Source organism: Balaenoptera musculus, chromosome 7, assembly GCF_009873245.2.
Source record: "Balaenoptera musculus isolate JJ_BM4_2016_0621 chromosome 7, mBalMus1.pri.v3, whole genome shotgun sequence".
Classification (NCBI taxonomy): domain Eukaryota; kingdom Metazoa; phylum Chordata; class Mammalia; order Artiodactyla; family Balaenopteridae; genus Balaenoptera; species Balaenoptera musculus.
Genome location: NC_045791.1, coordinates 35,537,346 through 35,561,166, shown reverse-complemented (window position 1 = coordinate 35,561,166; position 23,821 = coordinate 35,537,346). Strand labels below are relative to the sequence as shown.

General features: G+C 38.0%; 1 protein-coding gene across 4 annotated transcripts in view; it reads left to right on the top strand.

Annotated features, from left to right (window-relative positions):
- The first annotated feature begins 3,574 nt into the window (after positions 1 to 3,574).
- Positions 3,575 to 23,821, top strand: part of STAM2 (signal transducing adaptor molecule 2) — a 56,531-nt gene continuing 36,284 nt past the window's right edge. For all 4 annotated transcript variants that reach the window (XM_036858391.1, XM_036858392.1, XM_036858390.1 and 1 more), the window contains exon 1: positions 3,575 to 3,776. In XM_036858391.1, the coding sequence (XP_036714286.1) occupies positions 3,737 to 3,776 (40 nt within the window). In that variant the 5' untranslated portion in view covers positions 3,575 to 3,736. The remainder of the gene's footprint in view (positions 3,777 to 23,821) is intronic.

Sequence of the window (23,821 nt, the reverse complement as noted above, 5' to 3'; positions counted from 1 at the left end):
CTGGGAACTTAGATTTTGAGAGAGTTCCCACAATTTCCTTGATAAGAATGGCTCATGGTGCCTAAACTGTACAAACAATGTGGTTTATGCTGAACACCTGCTTTCCTTCTGAGAGTCTGGAAACATGGGTGACTGTTAGGTAGAGGGTGCCTGTGTGACTAGCCCCTGGTAAAAACCCTGGGCATTGAATTTGCAATGAGCTTACCTGGTAGACGACATTGTTGTACGACTTGTTGGAGGATTTAAGCATGTCCTGTGTGCCTTCCTTGAGAGAGAACTCTTAGAAGCTCACACCTCCAGACTTTACCCTATGTGCCTTTTCCCTTTGCTGATTTTGTTTTGTATCCTTCAGTTGTAATAAAATATAGTCATGAGGATGACTATATGCTGAGTCCTATGAGTCCCAATGAATCATTGAACCTGGGGGTGAGCTTGGGGACACCTGGCACACCTGGATTGGATCCTGGAAAAAAAAAAGGAGGCCATTAATGTAAATATTGGTAAAATCCAAATAAATCTGTGGTTTAGTTAATAGCAATGAACAAATGTTAGTTTCTTAGTTTTGACAAATATACCATGGAAATGTAAGATGTTAACAGCGGGAGAAAGGGGGGAGGGGTAAATGAGACCTCTCTGCACTATCTTTGTAACTTTCTTGTAAATCTAAAATAAAAAGTTTATTTAAAAAACACTCAAACTGAATGCTTTGGAAATTAATGAAAAATAACATACCACTCATCCTAAAGACACATAGAGAAATTATCCAAACTGAAATACAAAGAGAAAAATGAGAGAAGGAGAGAGAGAGAGAGGGAGAGAGAAAGCTAGCTAGCTTTATTTGCTATGGCCAGAGGGACGGATTACAATTAAAAAAAAAAATCAGACTCAGGACCTGATTGTGAGAGTAGCAGAATTTAAAAGAAGGTTGAATTCATAACCCATAGCATAATGTAAAGTCAGGACTCTGCAGGGGAAAGAATGAGACCCTGAGACCTAGGATGATGGGGATATCTGGGTGGATACTCTTGAGAACTTTGAGCTGATAGATTCACCTCAATCCTCTGGACTGACAGAAGTGGTGTGCTTGCCCCTGCTAGAGGACAGTGACCTCCCTTTGCCTGAAGACCATGGAGAAGCCTCATCTGAGGAAGATGCCTTCCAAAATGCTACTTACCCTTCTCAAGATTTCCCTTTTGATCCAGAAAGAACCAAACCACTGCTTTCCCAGCTGACCTCAATCCTTATTCACTGAAGTATTGGGAGGAGGTCATGTTCATTAATCTTTTGCGAGGGAGAAAAAGAAGAAAAGATTTCCCACAACCCTCTTCAGTGTTTCTAGACCAATAACTAGGGTCAAGTTTCATCATGTCTTGACTGGGGAAGCACTGTCCCTGTTTTGGAATAAAAAGGGTTATTCACCAAATACGGACTGGCAGAGTTGGAAGAACATACCTGAGGATGGATCTTGGTGTATGTTCAGAGAAAGTGGTGTGAGGTAAGGAAGTAGATTTGTTGAGTGTAAACCCAAAATAATAATAACAACAACAAAAACCCCTAAAGAGACAGAATTTAACTGAAATTGATGAGATTATTTTGTTATCAGGGAGACTGGGGCTCAAAAGAGGTTGTACAACAGAAATTTTGCACACCAGAAATTGTGGGCTGCCATTGACGTATCTTTTACTTCTTCAGTAACTTCATTAGGTGAAGTAACAATGAACAATCTTTGTATCTTCTTGTTTCTAACACAGGGCTTGACTCTTAGTGACTATTAAAAATTTTGTTAATTGGATTCACCAAGAGACTGAGTATATGCACAGATGAGTAAATACGCATAGATTCTTGAACATGCTTGCTATTAAAGATGTGGAGGAGCTAAAGGAGTCTCTTTAAAATGTGAATAGTTTCCAAAGACGAATCCTCAGACCTTTGCTCTTATCTCAGTACAACCTCCTCTACAATATCTCTTCTTCAAATACTTACGTAACTCCTAAACTGTTCCACTGCCTGGTCTGCTTCTTAATATATGTCATGCACACTGCTGTCAGATTAGTATCCGGAAACTCTTTTTTTGTGTACTCCTCTGCTGCTCAAAATCTTTAAATGATTATCTAGTGCCTTATGTGATAAAATTAAAAATTCTTAGCTTGCTCCTTAAAGCTCTTCCCAATCTGTTTCCTCTTATCTCTATCTACCCTTGTTTTCCATTCCAACACTAAGCCTTAATCCTAGACAAATCCAAAAGTCTCCAAACATATCTTGAACATCCTAGGTTCAAGGGTTTTGAAAATCAGCTCCTTTCACCTGCTGATGTTTCCTCCTTATTTGTGAACCTATCTTTATGGTATAAAATGCAATAACCTTTCTGAACTATTCCATGTATAAGGGTTCTCTCTTCTTTGTATCATGTCTTTACACAGAGGTTGTAAAATGGTCTTGTTTAGCCCATTATTAAAAATGTTGAAGTAATTCTTAACATTAAAAAAAAATCATTGAAAAAATGGAAGCTCTAGTAGGGCCCACACTTCAACAAATAGCTTAAGTTTACTGGTAGCTGCCATGCACTGTTTGGTTGGATTGGCAAAGTATTTACTGAGCACCTATTACTTGCTGCACACTGTTTTAGATGCTGGGGGTACAGCAGTGAACAAAAATAATGGAGTTTATAGTCTAAAGAGGAGAAACAGAAAACATAATAAGTAAATTCTATATTAGGAAGTGATAAATGCTATAGAAAAATAAAACAGGGTTAAGAGGGTTTGGGAGCGTGTGGGTGGGAAGGGTGCTTGCACTTTCACACTCATTTCAATACCTGGCTGGCTCCGATGGGAATTTGAGTTTGTGACCCCAACTGTATATCAGCACCGTCATGTACTGTCACGTATACGCTATACACTGTCCCCATAAAACTGTCAGCAACTTGAAGGCAGGGAGTGTGCCTCATTCGTCTCTGGATTCCCAGAGTCGAGCAGTGTTTTCAGGATAAGAGCACGATGGAAAGCGAAAAGTGAGGAGTCCCGCTTTCCACGGTGGTTATTCCGGCGGGGTTTAGGCGCCGAGGAGAGTGTAACCCCAGAAGCGCCAGGAGCTGAGCCAAACCCTTCGCCGACTCTCAAAACCAGTGAGGCTCCATCCGTTTCCAGGGCAACGGGACTGTGACGCGAACATAGCCGCGGACCCTCGGCCGCGTGGGACTAGCCCATAGCTTAGGAAGGAACTAAATTGTAGAGAACTTGGCCGTCGGAACCAGCAGCCTTACGCACGGAACCCCAGACCACCTCGCCCCCTGCAGAGCTGCCGCCGGCACTGCACCTTCCGGTTCTCTGGCGTCGCCAAGTTATAGGCTCGACGACTTCCGGCCCTGAAGGTCCCCCGCTCCATGGCTTGCCGGGGTCCTAGCGATGGAAAGGTGGCCTCGGCGGCCGCCTGACCCCTACGGGGGCTTCGGATCAGGGCTGCCGCTTCCTACCGGAGAGCGGCGGTTACAGGGCCGCTGAGAAAATGCCCGCGGCTGGTGGGACCTCATACCGGGAGGAGAGGTCGGGGCGGAGCGCGAGGGCGGAGCGCGGACCGGGAGCTGGCCCTGTCAGGCAGGAGTGGGGCAGGTGCGGTGGCGGAAGTGCCGTACGCTACTGGAGCCGAGCCGTCTAGGAAGCCGCGGCCGTGGGTCCCCCAGCCCGGAGCAGCTGCCGAGCCTCAGCCTGACTGCAGCAACTAGGGCTCGGGCGCCGGCGAGATGCCTCTGTTCACCGCCAACCACTTCGAGCAAGATGTGGGTAAGTGCTGGGCCGGGGCCCCAAGCTGTTGTTTGTTGTGCTAGAAAGTGGGCGGTGGCGACTCCGGGGACTGGAAAGCCTAGCAAAGGGGGAGGAGGGTGCGGCGTAGCCGCTGCCTGGCAGCCGGGATTTTTCTGGGGGCAACCTCGGCGCGGCCCTAGCTGCCTGGGGAGTGTCTCCAGCCCACCTGAGATTGGGGACCCCGAAAGAGGACCGTTCACCTCGCCAGGCACAGGCATAGGGAGGAGCCTGGGGTTCTCTGGAGACTGGACTAATTGAGCAATTGCGGAGTTGATGACACAGAACTTCCAGCTCCCTCTAGAATTGGTTGAGTCTTGTGTCCCCCCCTCCTCACTCCCCCGCCCCGCGCTTAAAAGTGATGCAGCAGACCTTGTTGTCTAGGGCAGCTCAACACTTAGAGACTTAAACTTGCCTCGGTTCAATAGGAAGAACCTATTTTATCTCGCTTATATATCGATGCGTCCAATCCCTGATAGCACGGCTTCAGGATTTATTTACGATAGTTGGAAGTGTTACTCTATCCATGGATAGTGCAAGTGCTATAAGGTGTTCTGCCTTAGGGTATGAAAAGGAAAACCCCAGGATTTCAAAACAGTCCAGAACACCTGTTTAACTTCTTGGGGGGTCGTCAGTGACTATGGAGTGAGAAAAAGATGGATTGGGTATGAGAACTTAACTTGTGGCTTTAGAAAAACAATAAACCAAGCTGGCTAAAGTAAATATATTTGTAGCAGTAGTTAACTCTAGGTAGAGTTTTAGGATTTAGTGGAATGAAAAAAACGCATGGCCGCAAATTGCCAGTTATACAGAATATTGCACATCACAGAATATTGCACCTGTTTCATAGTTACAATTTTCTAATTATGGGGAAAGTCTAGAAAGTGCCTTATTTTGGTATATTATGTGATTCCAAAAGTGTGTTCAGAAGTCAAATATGATGTATAAGTACCTTCTATTCACAGAGAGCTAAAAAACTTTATGGATTTTGACCCTTAGTCTTCAAATATGTGTTTCTGTGATTTCATTCAACTTTTTTCTTGGTAGTTTAATATTGGTGACTGCTATAAATCTAGGAAGCATAATGTTGAGGCTCACAGCGTCTGCTTTTGGAACACATAATGATGTCTTCCTTTGCTGCAATGAGACCTTCACTTTTTATTGTTGTGAAGACTTTCATTTTGTCATAGTGGAAAAAAAAGGCAAAATAGAATAAGACAAATGATTTTCAAACTTAACACCTGTGCAACTCTTCAAGGGAGATCTTTCCTGGAAGCCCATTGTTTTCTGATTGACAACTTCTCTGGTGAAAGTAAGCCAAGTTGCTTTTCTAAACCTCCCCCTCAGTGTCTCTTGAGGTTCCTACATGGTTTAGTGGATCACAGTTTAGTTCCACTGTAGTAAAAGAAGCACTGCTGTTAAAAAAAAAAAAAAAAAAAAATACTGTGTATAGATTATTTCATGGGCAGTGCTATCAGCCAAAGCTTCAAGTACTTACTTGTTAACTCAAGTATGACTGACTGAAGTCAGTTTCCAAAAGGCAGTTTAAAGATAAAATAGAAAGTTTGATTGTAACCTCTTTTAGGCAAGTGGTTGGAATTAATAGAAAAAGTGGCATGAAATACTAAGGATTTCAAATTGGCTTTATACGTCTATCATAGAAGAAAAATTATATATTGCACTTTTCAAAACTTAAAGCCCCTGTTAATTTGAAATACAGTAGTTAAGTAATATGATGATCAAGTCATTGTTTAACTTGAGATGCCCACAGGAATGTTCCTTTGCAGTGTCATTGTCATTTTCGTCTCTCTTTGATTCAGAGTTTTATTACCATTGTTTCTTTTTTGTCATAGCTTTGTTTATCTTTCATTCAACAAACAGGCATTGGGTGATTACTGTGCATCAGACAGTGTGTGTCAGACTTCGGGGGCACAAATTTAATAAATAAACTGGGTCCCCTCAAGGAACTCTCAATCTAATGGAGGACTCATACACACATAAAAAGATAATTGTATTTTTCGCACCATATTATGATACTAGAAATACAGGAGATGCTTTACATTCTCCCTCTATTTAAAACAGTCATCTTCCCTGAAGAGAAGACAAGGACCTTCAGGCAGACACTTTATTTGTAAAAGTGTTGACACTGTCCTCTCTCTTCCCCTGCTTTCCTGATAGCACTTACACCTGCAGGAAGTGACCATCTCTTACTATATGTATGGTTTGGTCATTTTATAATTAACTGTAAAGTTGAAACTACATTCCTTTGGTCGGTGCAGTCTCATCAGAGGGTGAACAGTGTTTCTGACATCGTTCATGTGGGGAAGAAATCCTTTTCTCAGACCCTGAGACTCTGAGAAAAGGCTGTAGTGACTCAAGATGTCTAGGAAGGCACTGATGAGCTGATGATGGTATATGACTTGTCAGATGGTAGCCGGACAAAGGCTAGGAGGTAAGGAACTCTGGCAAGTTCCTCATTTTTTTTCTTGGAGTCAGAACCTACAAATCCTGAAGGGTATGCTAGGTATGGTAGCATTAGAGCTCTTTAAATATTTATTGGATTTCTTCTAATATGGGTTTATTGTTTGTTTTGTTGAATAAAATTCCTTTGAAGGTGTGCTGAGAAAAAAAGAGAAAATACCCACACACATCCCCCCTCATCCCAGCCCTGATTCTTATCTTGAAGGGGAGTGTAGGTTTCCTAAGGTAGAGAGCCTGTTTGGGGCAGCCTTTTTAGGAGATTACAAGGAGAAAGTAAAACATGAGGGACAGAGCCACAATAGGAAGATTTAGTGGTAGTGTTAAAAGGGCAGATGTCATTTCCTTACATCCTGTACCGATTTTTCCAGTCTCATGACATTGATTCCTGACTCATGACTGTCTCTTCTGCTCCGTAACTCCAGTTCTTATTTGCATGTCTTTTTTCTCATCACTCAAGCCAGGCAATCTTTCTTTCCAGTTTCTGTCTCTGTGCCATTTACTACTATTCATTGATAGATTTTTGCTTTTTTCAGCAATACTTGGTATCTCCTTCCTTAAAGATAAACTTGCTTGTGTCCCACAGAGCTGAGCTCAAATTCTACTTCTACAAAAACTCTTTTCACACAGTGGATTGAAATATGAACTTTATCTTAAAAGGAGACTTTTCCAAGTAAAATTTGAATGCATGCATTGCTATGTCTTTGGCTTGTGTTGTAGTCAAATAACTTGACAGTGAGTAACTTGGAGTTTTTGGTAATGGAATCGTTTTCTCCAATGAAATTTTACATGAAACCCTAATATAAAAATAGATATTGATGGCACTCTGGTAATACAAATTTACTTTATACATTTACATAGTCATTAAGGCAATTCTTGAACACATGAGGTTGTTGCAAAAAATTAAAATTAAAAAAAATTTTGGTTTTAGGTGAGAATGACAGCTGTAACAGCCAGTTTTTTTCCTATACTTTCTTTTGCTTACATGGTACCAAAAATCCTAATACCTAGTCCTAATTAAAATAGTTACAAATTTTGATATATTTTGTAATTTTTTAAGCGATGAAAAATTTTTAGCATAAAGTACAGAATATAACATAAACTCCTATTCCTATCAGTCACCTCTGTCAAGTCCTAACATTTTGCCACACTTCATTTTTTTTTTTTAAAGAAAACATTCAAGATACAGTGGAAATTATTACTTTTATTTATTAGCTACCTGATACTATTCTTTTTCCTCTCTTCTCAGAGTTAAACACTCTAAAAAGATAAAAAAGTCTATTTTATAGTATATACTATACATGCAAATATACTATATGTATTGTATTGCATGTTTTTAAACTTCATAAAAAATAATACTCTCTGTAGTCATTTGCAGCTTGTCATTTAGCATTTTTTGTGAGTTATTCATGTTGATGTTTGTAGCTTTAGTTCATTAATTTTAAGACCTATGTGATATTCCACATTTTTTTAACCCGTTCTCCTATTAGTGAACATGAAGTTTTTTGCAGTTTTTTGCTATTACAGACAACACTGCAGTGAAAGTTATTATCCACGTTTTCTTCTTCACAAGAGTGAGAGATTCTCAAGGGATTGTATCTTGAAGAGGAATTCTTTTTTAAAAATGCATATAGTGCAAAGTTGCAAAATGTTAAATAATACAGAATTGTTCTTCTAAGTGTTTGTGGGAGATTTTACTCCCACCAGCAGTGGAAATGAAGTCCCTGTTGTTCCACAGTCTCACTAATGCTGGGTATTGTCAGATTTTAAAATTTATGCCAATTTGATGGGTGTGAAATAGGGCATTGTTTTCAATTTATTTCAGCTTCATTGCAGTTGAGCATCTTTTCATATGTCTCTTGGTCCGTCTGTTTTCTTTTTGTATAAATTGCCTGCTCATTACTTTCATGTACTTACTATTCTGTTGGATTATTTTTTCTTATTGATTTTTAAAGTTCCACATGCGTTCTCTACTAATCTTTTGTTGTTTATGTGAATTGCAAATACATATTCTTGTCTGTTGCTTCTTTTTGTTTGTGCTGCCTTTTATTGTTAAGAAAATTGAAGTTTCAGTTCAGTAATACTGTCTTTCTCCCTTGATTTTATTTTTCTTGTTCAAGAAAAGCTCTCTCTCCTCCTTGAGTCTATAAGGATCTTGTCATGTTTTCTTCTGAAAGTTTTATTGAAGTTTTGATTTTCACAGTTAGGTCTTTAGTCCACCTGGACTTGCTCTTTATGTAAGGTCTAAGGAGAGATTTGATTGGATAGTCAATTCACAACAGACAATTATCAGTTGCCTAATCACCATTTATTGAATTATCTATCCTTCCCCCACTAGTTTGGAGCACTTTCTCCTTCATATAGTAAATCCCTTTCCTTGTATGAGGTCTGTGTCTGTGCTGTCTGTTCTACACTGTTCTGTATCTATCCTGTACCAATACCACATTCTAATGTCAGTGGCCTTTATAGGTGGTAGGGCAAGCCCCCTGTCTTGTTTTTCTTTATTTTGACACTTTTAGCTGTTTTTGGCCTTTTTTCTTTGATATGGGTTTATTATCAGATTAGTAAAATCATAAAAGGGAATTTCTTTTATGTTCTTTTAGGATTTGAGAAGACATTGTAGTTTATATTTTTGATTCATATGCACTGATGATGTTGATAGTTAATAATACACTTTTTATTTCCTGATAATAATATTTAGTTCTAATCTTACTTAGATTATATAGTTGACCCTTGAATAACTCGGGGGGTTAGGGGTGCTGACCCCCTGCACAGTTGAAAATCCATGTATTAAATTTTGACTCCCCCAAAACTTAACTACTAATAGCCTACTGTTGACTGGAAGCCTTACTGATAACAGTCAGTTAACATGTTTTGCGTGTTATGTGTTTATCTACATATATTTTATACAATTCATGACATACTTTTTTCTTAATTTTTTTGATATTTCTAGGCTACCCGCTTTGTCTGCAAGTTTTTTCTAATTGTTACAAATCTCCAAAAATTTTTCCAATATAGTTATTTTTAAAAATCGGCATATTAAGTGGATCTCTGCAGTTCAAACCCATGTTATTCAAGGGTCAAGTGTAATTGTAAAGTTAGGTAAGAGAGCAAGAGGATGATTTTTCTACAAGTAAATATACACATACTACTACTGTCCCTTGAGGTGGAAGGTAAAGGGAAAACTTTTTTTTTTTTAAATATTATTGCCTTATTAGGCTCTGTAACTTTACTTGATAGTGAATAAATGTTTGTATTGAGTACAGGGGTTGAACCTAAGAAGGTCTATATGACAGATATCAGACACTGCCCCCTGAAAATTATTGACATTTTGAAGCTGCCACCTACTTATTTTTAGCTCATATTACTTCAATTTCATATAAAAAATTTGTTGGTACATGGTGGTGTAATTTTAAGAATTTTAGCCATTCTAGTGGCATCTCTTTGTGACTTTAATAAGTATTTATTTATCTAACCTTTAATGTAGTTATTCACTAAATTAATATCCTCTTTTTTGAAATATCTGTTTAAGTTTTTCACCCATTTTTCTTTTCACTTAATTTTCACAACTCCTCTTTTAAGCGTGGCAGCCATTTTAATTTCCATTTTACAGATGAGAACATGGATTCAGATTTGAGTCAGAGCTGAGGTGAACTACCTAGCAACCTTAAGCTAGTATGTAAGTTTCAGAGCTGGGAATAGAGAAGGTGGGTCTTCAGTGTTAATGGGTCTTCAGTGTTAATGGGTGACATGTGTACTCCACATGTGCATAATGATTTCCGCAGTCTGCAGAGGTTGTGTGGTCATCTGCCCAACCTAACTGCTTTTGATTCTCCATCTGTGATGTTTTGGCATGTTAGTGGCTACTTTGAGATTCATTTTTCCTTTTCCCCAGCTATTATTAAGTGTCTTGCACGTGAAGCTTCCAGATAGGTCTGTTAAAATAGAAATTATACTTACTACATTTATTCTTCTGCCCTGTTCCGTAATGTAAGGGTGTTTGTAGAAATGAGCTTGCCTGTTCTGTGGAGTTGGGAGGGGGTATGGCTCTCAATGAACAGGATTACAGAGGGCATCTTGGGAGTATCAGACAAGAAGAAAGTGAACTTGTAGGAATGTAAAGGCTGACCCTAGACCTTTTACCTTTTAAATAGATGATTTACAATATTAGAAGGAAGTAAAAGATGATTTTGATTTTTTTTCTTCCTTTTTCCTATCTGCCTAACACTCTCTAAACTTTTCCTAGTCCCCCCACAAATGTTGGTGGTAACATGTGAAATGAAAAAGAGTAGCAATCACTCTTCTGTATTCCACCAGAGCAAGAAGTTCTTAAATATGTACATTGTGTTATTAAATGATGCAGTAAATGGAGTTAAGCGTGGCATTGTGTCTGATGCTTTTCTTATAAACAAGAGTTGATCTTGCATTTGCCCTATTTAGTATGTTTAAAATGTTCATGCATAGAGAAACTGAAAACTAACTTGCTGAAAGAGTTAATTTAGCAGTTTTGAACAAAAATTGCACCCAAGAGGCAGTTTAATATAAAATATGCCCTGAGCCAGACTGCCTAGACTGAAATCCAGCTTTTACTATTTACTAGCTGTATGATCTTGTGCTAGTTACTTTTCTGTCTCAGTTTCCTCATTTATGAAATGGGGCATCTTCATTGGATTCAATGTAAGTAGTTTAGCATATGTAAAATACTTTGAAACTATTACTTGTTATTGTTTTTTTCTTTTTTAATTAATTAATTAATTTATTTTTGGCTGTGTTGGGTCTTCGTTGCTGCGCACAGGCTTCCTCTAGTTGCGGTGAGTGGGGGCTACTCTTCATTGCAGTGTGCGGGCTTCTCATTGCGGTGGCTTCTCTTTGTTGCAGAGCATGGGCTCTAGGTGTGCAGGCTTCAGTAGTTGTGGCACACGGGCTCAGTAGTTGTGGCTCACAGGTTCTAGAGTGCAGGCTTAGTAGTTGTGGCGCATGAGGCTTAGTTGCTCCGTGGCATGTGGGATCTTCCCGGACCAGGGCTTGAACCTGTGTCCCCTGCATTGGCAGGCGGGTTCTTAACCACTGTGCCACCAGGGAAATCCTTGTTATTGTTTTTTAATTAATTATTACCTATCATTCATTACTCAGAGCTGTAAGTAGGCTTTCATTTTAGGAAAAGTAGAATTTATATTATTGCTTTCCCCAGAGTAAACTGAAGATTTGTATCAATAAAAATTTTACCCAAACAAATCAAAGCATTAAATGGGGAGGAGGATTAAATGAGAAAATGTATGTTGAACCTAAGTACTCTAAAATGCTAAGTGTGGTTGTTGTCATTGGAGTCAGAGAAGCAGTGAAATATAATCTGTCAGTTTGAAGTATTGGACATTTAAATATTTTAATTTAAATTTAACTACAGAAGAATTGTGTGGTCTAGAAATTTAATAACAAATATGTATTATTTTAATAGTGTAAACATGTAAGATTTATAAACTAGAAAAAATTGGCTGTTCTGTATTTTCAAATACTTATTTAATTTATAATGAATTGGTACAAAGAAAAAGCATTTTTATATCTTTAGTAAAAGCTGTCAGCTGTGCTTTCCTGTTAGATACCAAAATGAATTTTACTTATTTACTTGCTTTCCATTTTCTAGTTTATTTCTTCTTCTGGAAGAAAAAAAAATTCTTTTCTTTTTTTTTTTTTGCCAGTTTTCCCCTGTTCTTCTACTATAGTTTTAAGGTATAAAAATAATTGTTTAAAATTAATACATAAGAAGTCATTTTTCCTTTAAGATCTAAGCATTGCTTTAGTCATAGCCCAAGATATTGATATATAGTATCCTAATTATAATAAAATTTTATGTTACTTTCTGTTATAGTCTTAATTATATGTTGTGACTGTTAATGTCCGTGTGATTGGCTATTACGTTTGATCTAATACAAATACAGTGTATGCAGAGAACACACTGAGTCTGTTGTCCTAGATTATTTCTAGGTGTTGGTAGTTTTGTGTACATTTGAAGAAATATTTAAACTCTGCTTTAATGTACAGGCAGTCTTCACTTTACATAATTCCAACATGCATGAATTTAGTTACCATGTGTTACTTAATTAACAACAATTCCCCAGCAACAAGTCTGTAATAACCTGAGCATAGAGCCCAACTGAGCCTGCTTAGATTTTGAACTACAGAACTATGAGCTAATAATGGGTGGTGTTTTAAACCACTAATTTGCATTTGTTACATAGGAAGTTTAAAAAATTAATATACTGAGACTCTTCAGTTTTCTTCAATCTTTTTTCTCTGTTCTTCAAATTTGATAACTTCTGTTGACTTTTCTTCATGTTCACTAACTCTCTTTTCTTTTTTCTTTTTTTTTTTTTTACCTGTTCAGGTTTGTATCTGAGGTTATATTGACTGTATAATACTGAAACTTTCTTTTTTTACCAAATGACAACCGTTTCCTCCATTATTCAAAACTGTATATGAACACATCCCATAATAGTTGACAATTAGGACTTGACTTAACTGCATTCATTCACTTGCTCATTCATTCATTCTTCAAACATTGAGTAGTCATTTTAATTTACCATAGATTGTGCTTATGTGTTTTCTTTCCCATGCTAAATTAACTTTTGAGTAAGGATCACTTTTTTTTTTTAAATTTTCATTTATTTTTTTGTACAGCAGGTTCTTATTAGTCATCCATTTTATACACATCAGTGTATGCATGTCAATCCCAATCGCCCAATTCATCACATCCCCCCCCCCCCCCCCCACCGCTTTCCCCCCTTGGTGTCCATACGTTTGTTCTCTACATCTGTGTCTCAGTTTCTGCCCTGCAAACCGGTTCATCTGTACCATTTTTCTAGGTTCCACATATATGCGTTAATATGTGATATTTGTTATTCTCTTTCTGGCTTACTTCACTCTGTAAGACAGTCTCGAGGTTTATCCACGTCTCTACAAATGACCCAGTTTCGTTCCTTTTTATAGCTGAGTAATATTCCATTGTATATATGTACCACAACTTCTTTATCTATTCGTCTGTCGATGGGCATTTAGGTTGCTTCCATGACCTGGCTATTGTAAATAGTGCTGCAGTGAACATTGGGGTGCACGTGTCTTTTTGAATTATGGTTTTCTCTGGGTATATGCCCAGTAGTGGGATTGCTGGGTCATATGGTAATTCTATTTTTAGTTTTTTAAGGAACCTCCATACTGTTCTCCATAGTGGCTGTATCAATTTACATTCCCACCAACAGTGCAAGAGGGTTCCCTTTTCTCCACACCCTCTCCAGCATTTGTTGTTTGTAGATTTTCTGATGATGCCCATTCTAACTGGTGTGAGGTGATACCTCATTGTAGTTTTGATTTGCATTTCTTTTTTTTTTTTTTTCAATTTTAAAATATATCTTTTTTTTTTATTTTTTATTTTTTTATTTTTTTAAAGAAATTCACGTTCTTTTATTTATTTATTTATGACTGTGTTGAGTCTTTCGTTTCTGTGCGAGGGCTTTCTCTAGTTGCGGCAAGCGGGGACCACTCTTCATCGCGGTGCGCGGGCCTCTCACCATCGCGGCCTCTCTTGCTGCGGAGCACAGGCTCCAGACGCGCAGGCTCAGTAATTGTGGCTCACGGGCCCAGTTGCTCCGTGGCATGTGGGATCTTCCCAGACCAGGGCTCGAACCCGTGTCCCCTGCATTGGCAGGCAGACTCTCAACCACTGCGCCACCAGGGAAGCCTAAAATATATCTTTAATACTATTATAAGAAGCAATATGCATATGATAAATCATTACTTATCTGTGCATTTCCAGTGTTTAGCAATTTAGTAGTCTCTCAACAAAATTTATACATATACATACACACACACACACACACACACACACACACACATATCAAGAGTGTGGGACAGGCATGCTTTTTTTTTTTCCACACTCTGTATTTTATTTTTACAAGAGATAAATAGACTGACACCAAGCATTGTACGTGGATGACCACAACAAAAGCAACAATGATTGCAATTACCAAACATGAAACACACTCATACTATGTCATAATATAGACATTCAGTCCAGTAATCCTCCACTGTAACAGCTCCTTTACTTTGCAGTGAAACTTGATTTGTATATTCTTTGCCTCTGAGTCCTTGTGGGATTTTTTCTTTTTTTAAATTCAAACAGAAAGTCACAAAAATTATACTCATCCTCATCAGTTCACTCAGTCCCATGTAATTAATTTTTTTTTCATCTTGATCTTTTGTTAGCACTTTTATGAGCTCATCAGTTTTTCATTAGAGTTCTGAAAATGCTTATTCATTCAGTTCAGCAGTACAGTCAGTTACCAGAAACCTGTAATTGTCAGAGTCTTTTCCATGAATTTCCTGAGGATGAAACCCTTTTATAGGAACATATTTACAAAAGCATCAGAGTACACCCAGAACTGTCTGTAAATGACAAAAGACTTAAAAATGACCACGGTTAAAGATTTGATGAAAGTTCATAATAATGCAGTTGACAAGAAAATTAGTTATTTCTGAGATATACATTTTAAAGTAGTAACTAGGATTATGACTTATAGCATTATACCAAAACATATAAGATTTTTAGAAATTTCATGTAATGTCTGAAACATTTATATTAACATATTTCCATACAAATAACCCAATGAAAGTTTAGTATTAGTTTTGTTTGTTTGTTTGTTTCTACTGCAGGTTCTTATTAGTCATCAGTTTTATACACATCAGTGTATACATGTCAATCCCAATCACCCAATTCAGCACACCACCGCACTTTTCCCCCCTTGGTGTCCATATGTCTGTTCTCTACATCTGTGTCTCAACTTCTGCCCTGCAAACCGGCTCATCTGTACCATTTTTCTAGGTTCCACATACATGCGTTAATATACGATATTTGTTTTTCTCTTTCTGACTTACTTCACTCTGTATGACACTCTCTAGATGCATCCACGTCTCAACAAATGACTCAATTTCGTTCCTTTTTATGGCTGAGTAATATTCCATTGTATATATGTACCACAACTTCTTTATCCATTCGTCTGTTGATGGGCATTTAGGTTGTTTCCATGACCTGGCTATTGTAAATAGTGCTGCAATGAACATTCGGGTGCATGTGTCTTTTTGAATTATGGTTTTCTCTGGGTATATGCCCAGTACTGGGATTGCTGGGTCATATGGTAATTCTATTTTTAGTTTTTTAAGGAACCTCCATGTTGTTCTCCATAGTGGCTGTATCAATTTACATTCCCACCAACAGTGCAAGAGGGTTCCCTTTTCTCCACACCCTCTCCAGCATTTGTTTTTTGTAGATTTTCTGATGATGCCCATTCTAACTGGTGTGAGGTGATAGCTCATTGTAGTTTTGATTTGCATTTCTCTAATAATTAGTGATGTTGAGCATCTTTTCATGTGCTTCATGGCCGTCTGTATGTCTTCTTTGGAGAAATGTCTATTTAGGTCTTCTGCCCATTTTTGGATTGCGGTGTTTGTTTCTTTAATATTGAGCTGAAAGAGCTGTTTATATATTTTGGAGATTAATCCTTTGTCTGTTGATTCGTTTGCAAATATTTTCTCCCATTCTGAGGGTTGTCTTTTCGTCTTGTTTATGGTTTCCTTTGCTGTGCAAAAGCTTTGAAGTTTCATTAGGTCCCATTTGTTTATTTTTGTTTTTATTTCCATTACTCTAGGAGGTGGATCAAAAAAGATCTTGCTGTGATTTATGTCAAAGAGTGTTCTTCCTATGTTTTCCTCTAAGTTTTATAGTGTCCAGTCTTACATTTAGGTCTCGAATCCATTTTGAGTTTATTTTTGTGTATGGTGTTAGGGAGTGTTCTAATTTCATTCTTTTACATGTAGCTGTCCAGTTTTCCCAGCACCACTTATTGAAGAGACTGTCTTTTCTCCGTTGTATATCTTTGCCTCCTTTGTCATAGATTAGTTGACCATAGGTGCATGGGTTTATCTCTGGGCTTTCTATCTTGTTCCATTGATTTATGTTTCTGTTTTTGTGCCAGTACCATATTGTCTTGATTACTGCAGCTTTGTAGTATAGTCTGAAGTCAGGGAGTCTGATTCCTCCAGCTCCGTTTTTTTCCCTCAAGACTGCTTTGGCTATTCGGGGTCTTTTGTGTCTCCATACAAATTTTAAGATGATTTGTTCTAGCTCCGTAAAAAATGCCATTGGTAATTTGATAGGGATTGCATTGAATCTGTAGATTGCTTTGGGTAGTATAGTCATTTTCACAATGTTGATGCTTCCAATCCAAGAACATGGTATATCTCTCCATCTGTTGGTATCATCTTTAATTTCTTTCATCAGTGTCTTATAGTTTTCTGCATACAGGTCTTTTGTCTCCCTAGGTAGGTTTATTCCTAGGTATTTTATTCTTTTTGTTGCAATGGTAAATGGGAGTGTTTCCATAATTTCTCTTTCAGATTTTTCATCATTAGTGTATAGGAATGCAAGAGATTTCTGTGCATTAATTTTGTATCCTGCAACTTTACCATATTCATTAATTAGCTCTAGCAGTTTTCTGGTGGCAGTTTTAGGATTCTCTATGTATAGTATCATGTCATCTGCAAACAGTGACAGTTTTACTGCTTCTTTTCCAATTTGTATTCCTTTTATTTCTTTTTCTTCTCTGATTGCTGTGGCTAGGACTTCCAGAACTATGTTGAATAATAGTGGTGAGAGTGGACCTCCTTGTCTCGTTCCTGATCTTAGAGGAAATGCTTTCAGTTTTTCACCATTGAGAATGATGTTTGCTGTGGGTTTGTCATATATGGCCTTTATTATGTTGAGGAAAGTTCCCTCTATGCCCACTTTCTGGAGAGTTTTTATCATAAATGGGTGTTGAATTTTGTCAAAAGCTTTTTCTGCATCTATTGAGATGATCATATGGTTTTTCTTCTTCAATTTGTTAATATGGTGTATCACATTGATGGATTTGCGTATATTGAAGAATCCTTGCATCCCTGGGATAAATCCCACTTGATCATGGTGTATGATCCTTTTAATGTGTTGTTGGATTCTGTTTGCTAGTATTTTGTTGAGGATTTTTGCATCTATATTCATCAGTGATATTGGTCTGTAATTTTCTTTTTTTGTAGTGTCTTTGTCTGGTTTTGGTATTAGGGTGATGGTGGCCTCATAGAATGAGTTTGGGAGTGTTCCTCCCTCTGTAATTTTTTGGAAGAGTTTGAGAAGGATAGGTGTTAGCTCTTTTCTAAATGTTTGATAGAATTCACCTGTGAAGCCATCTGGTCCTGGACTTCTGTTTGTTGGAAGATTTTTAATCACAGTTTCAATTTCATTACTTGTGATTGGTCTGTTCATATTTTCTGCTTCTTCCTGGTTCAGTCTTGGAAGGTTATACCTTTCTAAGAATTTGTCCATTTCTTCCAGGTTGTCCATTTTATTGGCATAAAGTTGCTTGTAGTAGTCTCTTAGGATGCTTTGTATTTCTGCGGTGTCTGTTGTAACTTCTCCTTTTTCATTTCTAATTTTATTGATTTGAGTCCTCTCCCTCTTTTTCTTGATGAGTCTGGCTAAAGGTTTATCAATTTTGTTTATCTTCTCAAAGAACCAGCTTTTAGTTTTATTGATCTTTGCTATTGTTTTCTTTGTTTCTATTTCATTTATTTCTGCTCTGATCTTTATGATTTCTTTCCTTCTGCTAACTTTGGGTTTTGTTTGTTCTTCTTTCTCTAGTTTCTTTAGGTGTAAGGTTAGATAGTTTACTTGAGATTTTTCTTGTTTCTTTAAGTAGGCTTGTATAGCTATAAACTTCCCTCTTAGAACTGCTTTTGCTGCATCCCATAGGTTTTGGGTCGTCGTGTTTTCATTGTCATTTGTCTCTAGGTATTTTTTAATTTCCTCTTTGATTTCTTCAGTGATCTCTTGGTTATTTAGTAATGTATTGTTTAGCCTCCATGTGTTTGTGTTTTTTACGTTTTTTTCCCTGTAATTCATTTCTAGTCTCATAGCGTTGTGGTCAGAAAAGATGCTTGATATGATTTCAGTTTTCTTAAATTTACTGAGGCTTGATTTGTGACCCAAGACGTGATCTATCCTGGAGAATGTTCCGTGCACACTTGAGAAGAACGTGTAATCTGCTGTTTTTGGATGGAATGTCCTATAAATATCAATTAAATCTATCTGGTCTATTGTGTCATTTAAAGCTTCTGTTTCCTTATTTATTTTCATTTTGGATGATCTGTCCGTTGGTGTAACTGAGGTGTTAAAGTCCCCCACTATTATTGTGTTACTGTCAGTTTCTTCTTTTATAGCTGTTAGCAGTTGTCTTATGTATTGAGGTGCTCCCATGTTGGGTGCATGTATATTTATAATTGTTATATCTTCTTCTTGGATTGATCCCTTGATCATTATGTAGTGTCCTTCCTTGTCTCTTGTAACATTCTTTATTTTAAAGTCTATTTTATCTGATATGAGTATAGCTACTCCAGCTTTCTTTTGGTTTCCATTTGCATGGAATATCTTTTTCCATCCCCTCACTTTCAGTCTGTATGTGTCCCTAGGTCTGAAGTGGGTCTCTTGTAGACCGCATATATATGGGTCTTGTTTTTGTATCCATTCAGCAAACCCGTGTCTTTTGGCTGGAGCATTTAATGCATTCACGTTGAAGGTAATTATCGATATGTATGTTCCTATGACCATTTTCTTAATTGTTTTGGGTTTGTTTTTGTAGGTCCTTTTCTTCTCTTGTGTTTCCCACTTAGAGAAGTTCCTTTAACATTTGTTGTAGAGCTGGTTTGGTGGTGCTGAATTCTCTTAGCTTTTGCTTGTCTGTAAAGCTTTTGATTTCTCCATCAAATCTAAATGAGATCCTTGCCGGGTAGAGTAATCTTGGTTGTAGGTTTTTCCCTTTCATCACTTTAAGTAAATCATGCCACTCCCTTCTGGCTTGTAGAGTTTCTGCTGAGAAATCAGTTGTTAACCTCATGGGAGTTCCCTTGTATGTTATTTGTCGTTTTTCCCTTGCTGCTTTCAGTAATTTTTCTTTGTCTTTAATTTTTGCCACTTTGATTACTATGTGTTTCGGCGTGCTTCTCCTTGGGTTTATCCTGTATGGGACTCTCTGTGCTTCCTGGACTTGGGTGGCTATTTCCTTTCCCATGTTAGGGAAGTTTTCGACTATAATCTCTTCAAATATTTTCTCTGGTCCTTTCTCTCTCTCTTCTCCTTCTGGGACCTCTATAATGCGAATGTTGTTGTGTTTAATGTTGTCCCAGAGGTCTCTTAGGCTGTCTTTATTTCTTTTCATTCTTTTGTCTTTATTCTGTTCCACAGCAGTGAATTCCACCATTCTGTCTTCCAGGTCACTTATCCGTTCTTCTGCCTCAGTTATTCTGCTATTGAGTCCTTCTAGTGTATTTTTCATTTCAGTTATTGTATTGTTCATCTCTGTTTGTTTGTTTTTTAATTCTTCTAGATCTTTGTTAAACATTTCTTGCATCTTCTCGATCCTTGCCTCAATTCTTTTTCCGAGGTCCTGGATCATCTTCACTATCATTATTCTGAATTCTTTTTTTGGAAAGTTTCCTATCTCCACTCCATTTAGTTGTTTTTCTGGGGTTTTACCTTGTTCCTTCATCTGGTACATAGCCCTCTGCCTTTCATTTTATCTGTCTTTCTGTGAATGTGGTTTTTGTTCCACAGGCTGCAGAACTGTAGTTCTTCTTCCTTCTGTGTCTGCCCTCTGGTAGATCTAAGAGGCTTGTGCAAGTTTTCTCCACTGATTCTTTCTGCAGTCTTCAATCTGTTTTAAGCCCATTCAGTGAAATATTTTAGTTTAGATGTTGTATCTTCAGTTCTAGGTATTCCATTTTTTAAAATAGATCTTTATTGGACTATAATTCCTTCACAGTACTGTGTTAGTTTCTGTTGTACACCAAAGTGAATCAGCCATATGCATACCTATGTCCCCACATCCCCTCCTTCTTGAGTCTCCCTCCCATCCTCCCTATCCCACGTGTCTAAGTCATCACAAAGCACCGAGCTGATCTCCCTGTGCTATGCTGTTGCCTCCCACTAGCTAACTATTTTACATTCGGTAGTGTATGTATGTCGATGCTACTCTCACTTCGCCCCAGCTTCCCCCCCACCCCATGTCCTCAAGTCCATTCTCTATGTCTACGTCTTTATTCTTGCCCTGCAGGTTCATCAGTACCTTTTTTTTTTTTTTAGATTCCATATATATGCATTAGCATATGGTATTTGTTTTCCTCTTTCTGACTTACTTCACTCTGTGTGATAGACTCTAGGTCCATCCACGTCACTACAAATAACTCAGTTTCGTTTCTTTTTATGGCTAATATTCCACTGTATATCTGTGCCACATCTTACTTATCCATTCATCTGTCGATGGACATTTAGGTTGGTTCCATGTCTTGTCTGTTGTAAACAGTGCTGCAGTGAACACTGTGGTACATGTCTCTTTTTGAATTGTGGTTTTTAAGGTATATTATTCTATTTTTATAGTTTCTGTTTTTCTGCTGGGCACTCATCATCTGTTCACTTATTATGACCATCGTTTGCTTTAAGTTCTTGAAAAAAATATATAATACCTGCTTTCAAGTACTTTTTTGCTAATTCTACCTTTTGGATTATGCTGTCTTTCGTATTGATTATTTTTATCTTGATTGTGGGACACTTTTTTGCACATCAGGTGTTTTTTTATATTATGCTGGTCACTCCTTATTCTTTGTAAGGAGGTTAGATTATGTTGTCTTCCTTTAAAAGAGTGTTGAATTTTGTTCTGTCAGGTAGTTATATTATTGGAGAATCTTTTAGGTTTTTGTCTGGCTTGGTTTTCTTTGTGAGGTAGGCCTATTTCAAAATTATACTAAATTCTCGGGTACCTTTACTCCTGAGGTGTTTTAGCCTTTCGGGGGTTTCAACTGATAGCCTGAAATGTTCTCTCTACTTTAGTTGGGTGGAGTATTAGTCTGCTTGGGCTGCCATAGCAAAATACCATAGACTAGGTAGCCAAGTAACAGGAATTTGCTTTCTCACAGTTCTGGCAACTGGAAGTCCAAGGTCAAGGTCCCAGCAGGGTTGGTGTCTGGTGAGGTCTCTCCCCTTGGGTTGCAGATGGCTGCATTCTCACTGTGTCCTCACATGACCTCGTCTTTGTGCATGTGAGGAAAGACAGTGAGCTCTCTGGTGTCTCTTCTTATGAGGACACTACTTCTCTTGGATCAGGGCTTCGACCTTATGACCTCATTTAACCTGAATTAATTCTTTAGCGTCTAGTCTCCAACTACAGCAATGCTGGGGGTTAGAGCTTCAAGGTGTGAATTTTGTGGGGACACAGACATTCAGTCCTTAACAGTCAGGAACTTCAAAAGACTCCTTGCGTTTCACAACCTTTCAGCCTCATAGTAGGTGATCTGTGCCAGACCTCATAGAGCCTCACCCTGTGTGGATGTGGGTGTGGGTGTGTATAGCATAGCCCTTGGCCAACGAGGACCCACGATTAAATCCCTGTGCTCAGAAATCTGCTCTCTGTTTCCTAGCTGCTTTATTTGGGCTAGTCCTCCTTGTGTTGGGACAGGAAAGTGTTCCCAGGCAGAACACTGGGGCCATCGAGAGGCTCACTTCATATTTCCCTTCCCTCAAAGATCTCAGATGTGCACCACTTGTTATTCATTTCCTGAACACAGTTGCTTTGTATATTTTGGCCAGTTTTATCCTTGTTTTCGGTAGAATAGCAAATCTGGTACCAGATATTCTGCCATGGTTGAAAGCAGACCAGTCATGAGTTTTTATTTTCAAACATAGTAGGAGAAGCTTTAAAGATCTCTTATGGGCCTTCTTGTTTTTTATAGTTAATATATTTTTTTTATTACTGAAGAAGCCTATTTTATTAAAAGTTTTATGGGTAGACTTGGACTTCCCTGGTTGCACAGTGGTTAAGAATCCTCCTGCCAATGCTGGGGACACGGGTTCAAACCCTGGTCGGGGAAGATCCCACATGCCGCAGAGTAACTAAGCCCGTGCACCACAACTACTAAGCCTGCACTCAAGAGCCTACGAGCCACAACTACTGAAGCCCACATGCCTAGAGCCCGTGCTCCGCAACAAGAGAAGCCACCGCAATGAGAAGCCTGCGCACCGCAATGAAGAGTAGCTCCCGCTCACCACAACTAGAGAAAGCCCGTGCAGCGAGGAAGACCCAATGCAGCCAAAAATAAAATATAAATAAATAAGTTTATTTAAAAAAAAAAAAGTTTTATGTGTAGACTTGAATTCTTTTTAATGCTGTGTGTTGAACATAATGGACTTTGTAGAGGTTGACTCTTTTGTTCGTTATAGGTATTGATGGACTGATTCTTTATGATATTGTTAGAATCTTTCTGAAGTATTTTCACTGTGTATTTGAAGCTCTCTATATACAGTAATCAAAACCTGGTGAGAAATGTTATAACTTACACCCACCAAACCCGGGAAATTTAGCATTTAGGCCCCAGGAGGGCTCTTTTAACTCTCTCCCCCTCTATGAATTTGACATAGGATAATGTGAGATATGGCCCCAACACTGGGCAACGTGACATGCTATAAAAGCATGTTTCCTTAATTATAATATTTAAAATTTTTCCAGGAGTTTAAAATACTCCTAAGTACATAATTTAACTGTTTTTTTGTTCACTTGAAAAATGAAATCCTTTTTGGCAGGCCATTATAAAGTCTTTAGATTTTATACTTTTTGAAAAGAGTAATTGTGAGTCCTATATTTGTAGAAAGTAAACTATGCTGGATAGAGTATTTAAATCAGGATTTTTCCATTTTCTATAAGAATTACATCAAGTAAAAAAATTCTGTTTAGATATTTTTGAAATTGTTGGAAGGGTTTTGAGGGGTATTGAAAAGGCTTCACATTTAATTATGTATCACATGGCCAAAATGGAAAAAGCAATCATTAAAAGTTGAGTTCTAGCAGAAATAGGTAGGTTATTGGATGGTCCAAAATCAGACTCATTTGCATGTGGGGGGTGAGCATGAGTGGGTGTGAGTGTGTGTATTTGTACTCATACACATGTGTACTGGCAAAATTTGGTAATTGATGATGTTGGCTTCTCAGATCAGAGAGGAAAGGATAGATTCTTAGATGTTGGAACTACTGAAAGTAATTTATAAAAATACTTTTCTATCCCTGCCTCACTTCATGTGCCAAATGAAATTTCAGAAAGACTAAGGATTTGCCTGTAAATGAGAAATAATATATATACAGAAAAATATATGGGTGAATATGTCATCTCAGGTAGTTATAACATTGCTAAATGACATTAAAAAAAAAAATCAATCTGTACAGCAAAAACAAAACCCCATCCATTATAAGCAGAGAGAAGAGTTGAGCATTAAGCTGGCAAGTCATATGTAATATTTGTGATTTGCTCTTCAGACTCAAGGTAAAAAGTTAGTCACCTATATATCACTGTACAAGAAGTCCTTTGCCTCCCTCTCAGGCATTCCCTTCTGCACTTACCCTGTCTGCCTGTTGAAATTCCCGGAGGTATTG